General features: G+C 40.3%; 3 protein-coding genes across 7 annotated transcripts in view; all 3 read left to right on the top strand.

Moving 5' to 3' along the window:
* Positions 1 to 4,201: 4,201 nt before the first annotated feature.
* On the top strand, positions 4,202 to 6,475 carry LOC149948100 (heat shock protein 70 A1-like). The gene has a single exon (XM_090172937.1). The coding sequence runs from the start codon at positions 4,417 to 4,419 to the stop codon at positions 6,331 to 6,333; it is 1,917 nt and encodes a 638-aa protein (XP_090029063.1). The 5' UTR covers positions 4,202 to 4,416; the 3' UTR covers positions 6,334 to 6,475.
* A 2,487-nt stretch (positions 6,476 to 8,962) lies between these two features.
* On the top strand, positions 8,963 to 11,156 carry LOC149948099 (heat shock protein 70 A1-like). The gene has a single exon (XM_090172936.1). The coding sequence runs from the start codon at positions 9,142 to 9,144 to the stop codon at positions 11,056 to 11,058; it is 1,917 nt and encodes a 638-aa protein (XP_090029062.1). The 5' UTR covers positions 8,963 to 9,141; the 3' UTR covers positions 11,059 to 11,156.
* Positions 11,157 to 11,533: 377 nt separating this feature from the next.
* Positions 11,534 to 13,139, top strand: part of smash (smallish) — a 53,918-nt gene continuing 52,312 nt past the window's right edge. For 3 of the 5 annotated variants that reach the window (XM_090172932.1, XM_090172929.1, XM_090172930.1), the window contains exon 1: positions 11,535 to 12,007. The gene's annotated coding sequence lies outside the window, so the exon portion shown is untranslated. Of the gene's footprint in view, positions 12,008 to 13,139 lie in introns of all 5 variants that reach the window. The other 2 variants (XM_090172934.1, XM_090172933.1) reach the window with 2 other exon arrangements.

The following is a 13,139-nucleotide window of genomic DNA, read 5'->3' as shown; positions in this document are numbered from 1 at the left end:
TGAGTGCATTGTCGCATACGGTAGTGGCGTGAGGGTTAAGAAACTGTTAAAACTATGTGGAATGTTAAAAATAAGAATTAAAAGTTTCAAAACTATATATGTTAAAAAGATAAAAATAAAAGGTTTTCTTAAAAAGTATTTTGTATTTTTAAACTTGTTTTTCTGTCGTTAATGATGTATTCGTACACGTTATCGAGTTCGACAAGCCCTTTTAATGGCTGCCAGATAAGACCGGGGACCCTGCATTGTTCGCGGATGCTCCTTTTCTAGAAGGCCCAAGACACGTGTTAAGTGTTCTCTCTTGGGGGAAGCGGAAAGCGAACGAGCGGGGTTTAAACCAAGGATTCTATATCTAAAAATATAGAATCCTTGTTTAAACGGTATCTTCTGGTATTCAATGAAAAAGAACCACTGTAAATCGGAGAAAACTAAAGCATTCGCTTTTTCGGACGCCAAAGCATGGATTAAACACTAAAGTATGTTCCACGTGCTAGCTACCTAAGGCAAAGTCCTCGTTAGCTAGGTGTTATTTTTTGTTTTTCTTCTATCCAGGAGCACCGGATATGAGTTTGTAGCGCCATCTGTTATTTTTTTGGAACTTTTATACCGTGATTTTTAGAAGTCGTCTGCTATTTTTTCAATACCATTATTTATTTAAAAGCACGTGGGTTTGTTTGCCCCTGGATAGAGCGGAGAGAAAAATAAATTTCTGGTTTTACGGACTCGCGCCGCTAGGTGGCGACGTGACAGGGCATTTGTGTTTTTTTCGCCCGTGGAACATCCTTTAGTGTTTAATCCATGGCCAAAGCGTTCACCTTGTAAAAAATAAAGGTCCTCAAAAATAAAGCTATTTTTCTCGGTTTTAAATAGACTCTGTTTCACTAGTTATTTCACCAATTCGATCAAACGATAGTTTAGTGGATTGTTTCAGTCCGATTCGCTAAAATCAAACGCTCTCCTAAAATTAAAATTGATACGGGAAGAAATAAACCGAAATTCTTTAGACTATTTAGAGGATTGCAGCTTTGAGAATTTGCTGCGCGTATTTCAACTGATGCCTTATTGGTAATTACCAACTTGGCCCCTATGTAATACATTATAAGTGAGGAGGCAACCATCTTTAGGTCTTACTACCAAACACTGTAATTATAATGTTACAGGAGGTAATTTTCTCTATCCGGGTGTTCCTTGTTCCGTTCCAAAAATGGCGCTCTAAACCTAAAATCAAGATGCAGCCTGAAATGGAGAGGGGCGTCGGTGTAACAGCGTAGCACCGGGGTAGATGCAGTTGCAGGTTCTTGGTTGCGTTAATCGAATCTTGTTGATAATAATTGAGGACGGTTTGAGTATTTGTAACGTAATTTTAGGGGAGTGTTCTTTCCAATTGTTACTCTTCGGTGGGAAGGGGAATCAATGTTATGCCCCTTGGATTTGTTTTTTTTTAATCCATGGATTATGCATTTTTAATGAATTTGTTTTTCTTGCGTTTTAGAGATTTTGCAAAAATACACCTGAAAACATGTTTCGGTAATTTTGGGATTTGAAGATTTTTGGTCGATAATTTTATCGTGTTGGTATTCAGTGGCTGCGGAAAAGGGGGAATATTGTACCCTCCTAGATATCAGGCGGGGGAACAATAAATGTATTTGTAACCCCCAAATTACCATTCAAAAAATTTCATAAATCGCATTTTGGTCTATAATTTTTAAAGACCCTACTTAATAATAATAATAATCAGATAGGCTAATACCCAAGTGCATAAAATATTTTTGGTGGTGCACTACGGTGCACTAAGGTGCGCTACGGTACACTAACTAATTTGAAAATTGCTTTCTTGGGGGGCTAACTTAATGGAGCCAATAATAATTATATTTACGTAATAGAATAATATATTCATATAAATATATAAATTAAGAAAGATAATTAATTGAAAACTGAATCAGACTTGATTTTTGCACTGCACCTTTGTCGCGAAAATTACTAGCAAATATCATTAAAAAAAAACTAATTTTCTCGGAGCGCTGTGGGCTGCCCCGGATATTTACATAAATTGGATGTTGAAAATTGGAGCCTTAATTATCATTAATTTAAACTTAATTTGTAAACCATAATTTGTAACAGTGACGTAGTAATTCATTAGTATTTGTTTGCATTAATTTACTTTAAAGGAATAAATAAACCACTATTGCACAGTAAAAACTTTTTGTTTATTAATTAATTAATTTAATTCATAATTTTATGTATTTAGTTTAAAATGTATATATGTGTCAAGTTACTATGTTTTGTACAAAACGGGGGGCTCTTTGTAACAGGGATTTTACCAAGTGGTGCAGCGCTGGCCACCGGGTTGCTTAAAAATGTTTGGTCAGCGCTATTATCTTCGCTCCTTATATTGTCATAGAATGCGGGTAGAGCTCCCGTTCCTGAACTTGGTGAACCCCGAAAATTTTAGGGCACCAAAGAAAGGGTTTCAGGGGGACACGTTTCCTCAGTTGGATTTTTGTAATAGCGCGGACAACAACCGGTGCTCACTTGTGCCTTTTAGTATTCGGTTGTTGAGTATTTAACTCACTAAAATTTTTAACTTTTGTAACTTTCAACTCACCGGTTTATTATACTTCTTTTCAATCTTAGTTAAATATCAGTTTTGTGATTTTAATAGGTGATTATGAAAAATATCGGTGGTCACGTGATTTGGTTAAGTACTACCAAGTTGAAAGTATCAAAAGTGGCCCTTCTGTAAATTCATCTGGCTAGTTGGGCAAGGGTTAGCGAGATTTTTATTATTTCATTGTTCAATCGAAAGGATTTTTCGTTTTTCGTTTTGAGATAAGTTTAAAAAGTCGTTAAATTAAGGTAATTGATTTATTAAATGAAATATTTTTAAATTCTATCCAAATTTATTTTAATTCATTTTCAGGAATAATGGAAACATGTATGTAAATATAACCTTGTGTCTTCTATTAAAATTGGGCTTGTTTCTTTATCAATACTTGGTCTAGAACTATAAGAAATAAAAAAATATATATAATAAATTTGTCAACTTTATGTATTTTTAATAATTTTAGAAAAATACTAACTTTTCAAACAATCAATCCATGGTTGGTGCTTTTTACTAAACGCGGACAACCGCGGGCCTTGGTAGGTGCAGACGAATTTAAGCAGCCGACGCTTTGTCAAAAAATAACCAACTCCCGTGAGCCTCTGCGCGCAATTCTTTTTCATAATCACCTATTGCATCTAAAAAGTTAGTTGCGCTTAGGTGTTCGTTGTTCAGTCGACGGACACTTATCATAAAATTGCTCTCCCATATATCGACCAGGGTGGATTATAAACTCTACAGGGCTGCCCCGAATATTTACTTAAATTGAACACCACCAAATGTTTCCCTTCCACCGCCACTCTTGGTATTGTCCCCCACTAACGTACAAAACCTTTTTAGACATCTTTACTGCAGCCAAATGTACAGTGCCATTTTGAGAATTAAATTATTTAAAATTTACTATTTTAAATTGATAATTTAGTTCAATAATAATAATATTAGATTAAATTTAATTTAATTCGGAAATCTATGCGGAATATCATTGATTTCCACTTTTTTTTTCAGTATAAATGTTGTTGTATTAGAAGTTGGTAATAATAAAATTATTTTGATATTGGAAATTTCGAGTTTTTTCTAAACATAAGTAAAAACAAATTTAAAATAACGGAAGATTTAGATAATTGTAGAATATAGGAATTTCAGAGAAACTAATTAAAATCCATCTTACTCATAATATAACGAGAGGTTGTTTATGTCTATCTATTTTTGGTTGTACTAATGTATGCAACTGCACGGGATTATTGCATTTTTTCCATGATTTGAGCTTTATAGAAACCAAAACGAACACAAAGTTATTCAAATAAAAGTTGAATTGCCAGAATAATTAAACTAAATTTAGCCATTAAATGTGTTGAGATTTATTCCAAAGTTTAAAGAGAGAAAGGTAAGCGAATGACGGTCCAGAAGCTTCTAGAAATCGAACGGGAAAGCGTACAGCGTGATAAGAGGGAGAAGTTGGGGAAAGAGCTTTCATTCCCCTCGATCTAGAACCCTCTGGAAGCGAGATCCGCCGCTAGATGCCTCTGGTGAGCCGTTGGAACTCTCTAGAAACTTCTAGGCGCCTTCCAACGGGATATATAAACACGCGCCGGAGCGGGAGAGTCAGTCAATTCGAAAAGTTCCACTGAGAAACTAGTCTTGGCTTTAGCGGAGAGTTAACGCGTTCAACGCGACTTTTACAAGAGCTAAATTTGAGTCTTTGGAAAGTGAAATTTATAATTATTTTTTAAATCTAAACTAGTGAGCTAGTTTCGTTCGAGTTTTTTAAGAGTTAAAAGTAATTATTAATTGAGAATATAGTAAAATACAGTAAGATGGTGAAAGCGCCGGCAATTGGCATTGACTTGGGCACGACCTACTCTTGCGTAGGAGTGTTCCAACACGGCAAAGTAGAAATAATCGCCAACGAACAGGGCAACAGGACGACGCCGAGCTACGTGGCCTTCACGGACACCGAGAGGTTGATAGGAGACGGTGCCAAATCCCAGGTGGCCCTCAACCCCGAGAACACCGTCTTCGACGCCAAACGCCTGATTGGCCGGAAGTTCGACGACGCCACCGTGCAGAGTGACATCGAGCACTGGCCCTTCAAGGTCGTCGACTCCGGCGGAAAGCCCAAGATTGAGGTGATATTCAAGGGCGAGAGGAAACTCTTCAACCCGGAAGAGATCAGCTCCATGGTCCTGACCAAGATGAAAGAGACGGCGGAAGCGTACCTCGGACAGAGCGTCAAAGACGCCGTCATCACCGTGCCCGCCTACTTCAACGACTCGCAGCGGCAGGCGACGAAAGATGCCGGGGCCATCGCCGGCCTCAACGTCCTCAGGATCATCAACGAACCGACGGCGGCCGCCTTGGCTTACGGCTTGGACCAGAACCTCAAGGGCGAAAAGAACGTCTTGATCTTCGACTTGGGAGGCGGCACCTTCGACGTCTCAGTCTTAACCATCGATGAAGGGTCCTTGTTCGAAGTTCGCGCCACCGCCGGCGACACTCACCTGGGCGGGGAAGACTTCGACAACCGGCTGGTCGACTATTTCCGCGAAGAATTCAAACGGAAGTTCAAGAAGGACCTGAGCAAGAGCGCCCGCGCGATGAGAAGATTGAGGACGGCTTGCGAGCGGGCGAAGAGGACCCTATCGAGTAGTTCCGAGGCTTCTTTGGAAATCGACGCTCTGTTCGAAGGTGTCGATTTCTATTCCAAAATAACCCGCGCTCGCTTCGAAGAACTGTGCGCGGACCTCTTCCGCGGAACGCTGCAGCCGGTGGAGAAAGCCTTGAGGGACGCCAAGATGGACAAGAGCGCCATTCACGACTTGGTCCTGGTTGGCGGATCTACTCGCATTCCTAAAATTCAGAAACTATTGCGAGATTTCTTCAACGGGAAGGAACTGTGCATGTCTATCAACCCGGACGAAGCCGTCGCCTACGGAGCCGCCGTGCAGGCAGCCGTGATCACCGGCGACACCAGCGACGTTATTAAAGACGTCCTCCTGGTCGACGTGACTCCCTTGTCCCTGGGTATCGAGACGGTCGGCGCTGTCATGACCAAGTTGGTGGAGCGCAACAGTCGAATTCCGTGCAAGACGTCGCAGACCTTCACGACGTATTCCGACAACCAACCTGGGGTCTCAATCCAAGTGTTCGAAGGAGAGCGAGCGATGACCAAAGACAACAATTTATTGGGCACGTTCGAGTTGAGCGGCCTTCCGATGGCGCCTAGAGGTGTCCCCAAGATCGAGGTGACTTTCGACTTGGACGCCAACGGTATTCTGCACGTGACGGCCAAGGATCAGAACACGGGCAAAAGCAACAGCATAAAAATCACCAACGACAAGGGAAGGCTGTCCAAAGAAGACATTGACCGAATGGTCCGGGAGGCTGAGCGCTACCAAGAAGAAGACGACAAGCAGAGAGAGAAGGTTGCCGTCCGAAACCAGATCGAGGGCTACGCTTACGGCGTCAAGCAAGCCGCTAACGAGGCGCCCTCTGAGAGACTTTGCGAATCGGACAAGAGCCGAGTGAATCAGTTGTGCGACGAGGCCTTGTCCTGGGTCGAGAACAATTCCTTGGCGGAGAAGGACGAGTACGACCACAAGCTCAAAGAACTCCAGTCGCAGTGCGGGCCCATTATGGCCAAACTACACGCTGGCCCAAACACATCCGCACCCCAGGGACAGTGTCCGGGTGGAAAGGGCGCGCGTGGTCCTACGATCGAAGAGGTCGATTAGACTTTAACCAATTTTACGGGGTTTATATTAAACTTCTGAATTCACTCATTAGAGCCAAAGAGCTTTATTATTTATTAATTTAATGTTGTAAATAATTGTATTCGTTGAACTACTGAAATATTTTTCCAATATTCATCAGTCGTCTTATGCAAATAAATTTTAGGTTTTAAATAAATTATTAAAAATAATTCAGATTTTCATTTTTCTTTGATACGATAGATGGTGGTAACATTCGACACGAACTATACACTAGCGACAATTTCGCTGTTTTTATGGTTGGCGCTATCTTTATTGAAGTAACTTACGTTTTTTAAAAAAACGTACCGGTTAGTGGCAGATTAAACGGGGCCATAGGCCTGAGCTTTGAGGGCCCACAATGACTTCGCTTTTGCCTCATCTAGGCTCTTCAAACCTATTGGCAAGTTCCGGGACCCTAGTCTTAAGCCTACTCATCCTATTGCTTAGTTTGGTTGGATTATGATTTAATTGTCTTTTAAGCTTCGTTAATCTTTGACTTGTAATTTAGATTAGAGTATTCAAGCATTGAAAACAAATTTTGTAATTATATTTTGGGTGACAGATTTTATTATTTATATCATTCGGAAACCCCGTCAAAACCAATACGTTTGAGTGATCATCACATTCTTTAATTTTATTTCGCCAACTTTAGGACACCTATAAACGTTTTTAAATTATTTATTTGAAGTTAACGATTAATTTTTTTCTATAAAAGTAACTATTTATATTATAGACAATTTAAACTTGGAAATGGAATCAATTGGGAATCAAAAATGAACGGGAGGGTACGTCCATTATTTTGAATTTTTTTCGTTAATCAAGTATAATTTTAAACTAAAGCTATGTACATTTTGATCAATTACAATGTTGTAAAGATTACAATTGCCCGTCGTTTGAGGTACAGCTATTTCATAAAGGTCATCACACACTAGAACATAAATTATGTATTGCAGCAGCTATTTTAACCATTTTGTTCCTAAAAATAAATTTAAAAGGGTCAAAATTCCTTTATCAACTGATCATGTTGGTGCTGGCCTCTCGGGAAATGGCCACCGCACTGGAAGTTCAAATATCTCCAATCCTAGTCGAACGATTGTGATTGAACTTGATAAAAATTGGGTGCGTTTGACCTATATGACCTCCCAAACAGAAACAACTTGGAGTGACGACTTTCTCAGCCATCTGGGAAAATGGCTGCGGCACTAGGAGTTGCAATATCTTAAGATATATTAAACTACATTAGTAGAATATTGAGTTAAACGCATAACGTTTGGTAGTATAAAGAACTACAATACAGGTAACACCTACTTATACAACTTTCGCTGTTGCAAGTGGTTCAAACTATTTTTAGTTCGTCATTTTTCATATTTGCGCTGTTATATAATATTAGTGATTTGGCTTCAAGAAGAGTACTTTAGCGTTTGGCAGTTTGTAAGTACCATTATTTTTAAAATCAAATAAGAATAAATTACTTAATATAAAGGAATAACCGAGGTTGACCGTTTTATATTATATACAAAAAGTAGACATTTGAAACGTTATATTATTTCAATCATATTTTGATATTTTCATTTCATTCATTTTAAAGAAAAACGTCTCTTTTCTATCGGTATTTAAACTAAATATTAAGATAATCTAAATTATATTTAATTACTTCATTTTATTTGATTTGCGTGAATTTTAATAAATGTTTTGAATTCTCTAACTATTCATGATTTATATGAATTACATACTTTTTCTAAAATATCGATATAAATAGTGCTTGATTGATTTAAATCAGCTAATGGGGCTTTACCGTTTACCCTCATAAAAATGAATCTTCTGGAAAACTGTATAGAAACTAGTGCTGTTAATTTTCCGGAAAAATAAAATACGAAAATTTTTCCAGAAAATTTTCCGCGAATCGGAAAAATAAAAAATTTAAACATAAATTACTTTTTAAGGGTTTTTAATGTTTTTAACTTTTTATCGATATAAAATTTCTAATATCAGTAAACATACTACAAAACATTAATAGTGTTACATTGCTAATCAGTTTAAACTAGTCTAGAGGTTTAGTTTTACTTTTAGATTCGAAAAAATGAGGCAAAAATGGCGCTTTATTTCAATTTGCAAACAATATATTAGAATAATCACGGAATGAAAACTTTTTTTTATTTTTTGCGGAAAAATACGGAAAATTTTCCAGAAAAAGGGCCTCGGTCATTTTCCGACTTACAACACTAATAGAAATCATAATTAACAACGACAAAAAAGTTATTCAAATAAAAGTCGGAAAGTATTACTTATTTACATTTAACATTAATTGCTCCTGTTAAGTATATTTAGAAATTTTACTTGTTGAGATTTATCCGAAAGTTTAAAGAAAAAAAGTTAGGGAATGATGGTTCAGAAGCTTCTAGAAATCGAACGAGAGAGCGTACAGCGTGATAAGAGCGAGAAGTTGGGGAAAGAGCTTTCATTCCCCTCGATCTAGAACTCTCTGGAAGCGAGATCCGCCGCTAGATGCCGCTGGTGTGCCGTTGGAACTCTCTAGAAACTTCTAGGCGCTTTCCAACGGGATATATAACCCCGCGCCGGAGCGGGAGAGTCAGTCAATTCGAAAAGTTCCACTGAGAAACTAGTCTTGGTTTTAGCGGAGAGTTAACGCGTTCAACGCGATTTTAACAAGAGCTAAATTTGAGTCTTTGGAAAGTGAAATTTATAATCTAAACTAGTGAGTTAGTTTCGTTCGAGTTTTTTAATAGTTAAAAGTAATTATTAATTGAGAATATAGTAAAATACAGCAAAATGGTGAAAGCGCCGGCAATTGGCATTGACTTGGGCACGACCTACTCTTGCGTAGGAGTGTTCCAACACGGCAAAGTAGAAATAATCGCCAACGAACAGGGCAACAGGACGACGCCGAGCTACGTGGCCTTCACGGACACCGAGAGGTTGATAGGAGACGGTGCCAAATCCCAGGTGGCCCTCAACCCCGAGAACACCGTCTTCGACGCCAAACGCCTGATTGGCCGGAAGTTCGACGACGCCACCGTGCAGAGTGACATCGAGCACTGGCCCTTCAAGGTCGTCGACTCCGGCGGAAAGCCCAAGATTGAGGTGAGGTTCAAGGGCGAGAGGAAGCTCTTCAACCCGGAAGAGATCAGCTCCATGGTCCTGACCAAGATGAAAGAGACGGCGGAAGCGTACCTCGGACAGAGCGTCAAAGACGCCGTCATCACCGTGCCCGCCTACTTCAACGACTCGCAGCGGCAGGCGACGAAAGATGCCGGGGCCATCGCCGGTCTCAACGTCCTCAGGATTATCAACGAACCGACGGCGGCCGCCTTGGCTTACGGCTTGGACCACAACCTCAAGGGCGAGAAGAACGTCTTGATCTTTGACTTGGGAGGCGGCACCTTCGACGTCTCAGTCTTAACCATCGACGAAGGGTCCTTGTTTGAAGTTCGCGCCACCGCCGGCGACACTCACCTGGGCGGGGAAGACTTCGACAACAGGCTGGTCGACTATTTCCGCGAAGAATTCAAACGGAAGTTCAAGAAGGACTTGAGCAAGAGTGCCCGCGCGATGAGAAGATTGAGGACGGCTTGCGAGCGGGCGAAGAGGACCCTATCGAGTAGTTCCGAGGCTTCTTTGGAAATCGACGCTCTGTTCGAAGGCATCGATTTCTATTCCAAAATAACCCGCGCTCGCTTCGAAGAACTGTGCGCGGACCTCTTCCGCGGAACGCTGCAGCCGGTGGAGAAAGCCTTGAGGGACGCCAAGATGGACAAGGGCGCCATTCACGACTTGGTCCTGGTTGGCGGATCTACTCGCATTCCTAAAATACAGAAATTGTTGCGAGATTTCTTCAACGGGAAGGAACTGTGCATGTCTATCAACCCGGATGAAGCCGTCGCCTACGGAGCCGCCGTGCAGGCAGCCGTGATCACCGGCGACACCAGTCACGTCATTAAAGACGTCCTCCTGGTCGACGTGACTCCCTTGTCCCTGGGTATCGAGACGGTCGGCGCTGTCATGACCAAGTTGGTGGAGCGCAACAGTCGAATTCCGTGCAAGACGTCGCAGACCTTCACGACGTATTCCGACAACCAACCTGGGGTCTCAATCCAAGTGTTCGAAGGAGAGAGAGCGATGACCAAAGACAACAATTTATTGGGCACGTTCGAGTTGAGCGGCCTTCCGATGGCGCCTAGAGGTGTCCCCAAGATCGAGGTGACTTTTGACTTGGACGCCAACGGCATTCTGCACGTGACGGCCAAGGATCAGAACACGGGCAAGAGCAACAGCATACGAATCACCAACGACAAGGGAAGGCTGTCCAAAGAAGACATTGACCGGATGGTCCGGGAGGCTGAGCGCTACCAAGAAGAAGACGACAAGCAGAGAGAGAAGGTTGCCGTCCGAAACCAGATCGAGGGCTACGCTTACGGCGTCAAGCAAGCCGCCAACGAGGCACCCTCTGAGAGACTTTCCGAATCGGACAAGAGCCGAGTGAATCAGTTGTGCGACGAGGCCTTGTCCTGGGTCGAGAACAATTCCTTGGCGGAGAAGGACGAGTACGACCACAAGCTCAAAGAACTCCAGTCGCAGTGCGGGCCCATTATGGCCAAACTACACGCTGGCCCAAACACCTCCGCACCCCAGGGACAGTGTCCGGGTGGAAATGGCGCGCGTGGTCCTACGATCGAAGAGGTCGATTAGAATTTCATCAATTTTTTCCGGGGTTTATATTAAACTTGTGAATTTACCATTTTTATTTATTAATTTGAGATTGTAAATAAATTTTATTTGTTGAACTATTGAAATGTTTTTATTTGCAATTATAAATTTAAAAATCTAATTCATTAATTTTTTTACATATCAACATTTCTTTCTTCACTTACCCAATAATCTAGCTCGTACTTTTTTGGAAGATTGTTAAACTTTCTACTTTATTCACTAAGAACTATTTATAAAATCATTTTATTCCTTAAACTATTGATTAATTTTGGTAGTTAAATTTTAGAATTCAAAATAAGTTTAAAAATAATTTAGTTTTAAGCAACTGTTTTTATTTCACGATAGATGGTGGCAGCGTTCTACTCGCCAACATGTTCGCGTCGATATCCGTAGTTTCCTCTATGGACTTTCGAAGCCTTTGTACTTACAAGCCCTCTAGTGCGTTGGTAGCGAGGGCCGAACTCCGACAGCGTCGGGTTATGATAGGCCTACTCGTAAGGTTTCCCAACCATAAAGTATTTTTATAAAAACCGGTTTTTTTGGGAACCGCATTCTCCCCAAATGAACTCGTTCGTAAATACGTTTCCTTCTTTCGACATTAGCTTCTACCCTGGCTGCTGGGGCTGTCTTTTCGGCGCAATCCCCACGTTGGCCTCGTGGCTACGCTCTGTTGACCAACGAACCTTTTCGCCAAAACAGTCGCTCGTTTTGCGTTGTCGAGGAAGCACGGCCGCGCGTTCGACTGCCATTCAATTCGGTATTTGACTATCCAAGTAGTCACTAAAACATTTTGGGATTGTTGCTGCGCGTGAAACTGAACTGTATCGCTGGTTTTATAATTTATAACTCGATTTCTTCCACTTACCAAATTGAGAACAATTTTGCTTTCTCGGTGCGAGAGTGATTTGGAATATTACGAGAACAATGAGAGGTAAGTAACGTCGCTGCTTTTTGTATTGTTTGTTGTAGAGTCGCTGTTCTCTCTCTCTCTCTCTCTCTCTCTCTCTCTCTCGATTTCTCTGTTGTAAATGGCCCCGGTAAAGCACCGTGTCTGATGGCATTGAAAGTTTAGGCAGTTAACGTGTTAATAAGAAACCTTTGTTCGCTGATAAGTTTTGTTTTTGGCGAAAAAAGGTTTTCACACGTTGACATTACTTAAATCAACTGATTTCAAATGCGCAAAACCAATAATAAACGTAAGATTTTTTCCTCTATAGGATTATTTCTTCTTTTATTAGTTTAGGGGCAAAATAATGTTTAAAGGTTTAATATCCACCCCTTCCCTTCGAAGAAAAGTCAAATTACTTGTCCTTCATATTTAAATTCCGCGGATAAGATTAGATAATGCAAAGATTCCACTTTCAGACGATACTTATAAACCGGGTTTATTAAAATAGTTTTTATACGTATTATAGTATTAAAGCTAACTTCTGATTTAGATTCCTGTTATATATTAAAAGACCCTTTAGTAAACACCATTTTAGAATGATCCAATGAGTACTATCATTTAATACCTTTGTTTACTGTTCGAGAATAATTATGGACAGTAGAGTAGCTCGGTGATTCGTAAAGGTTTGTTGAACTTCGCGTAACTCCGTAAAATGCTCAATTATGATGGCATGACTACTGTTGAACGGTCGCGAACATTGGAGCGAGAGTTCAAAACGGCGGATAAGAGAGACACCGTCGATTGAAACCCCTAAAATGTGGTTGAAAATAACAATAAGGAAAAAATGTGTTGACGCTCTAAACAATGTTGATGTGTACCATAATTATATTACAGGCCCTAAAATATCAACAATCAGCTCAAACCAAAAACACTTTATTCCTCGTGCGATACGAAATTGATGAAATATAATATAATTATAATTTTTAATTTGAGTTAAAATTAAAGCAATTTAATATACAAATACTAATTTTCAGTTAAAATAGTTAATTATTTTCTAAATTTGGAAAAGCTGGAACAATTAAATATAGTAATTTGTACATACTAAAATAAAAATGTATAAATATTCTTGCAACTTCGTTCTTTTACATCGAAAAGAGTCCCGACATGAGTTCTG

The sequence above is a fragment of the Leiobunum rupestre genome, chromosome 4, assembly GCF_980474605.1.
Source record: "Leiobunum rupestre chromosome 4, qqLeiRupe1.1.hap1, whole genome shotgun sequence".
NCBI lineage: Eukaryota > Metazoa > Arthropoda > Arachnida > Opiliones > Sclerosomatidae > Leiobunum > Leiobunum rupestre.
This window is presented reverse-complemented; position numbering and strand designations above follow the sequence as displayed.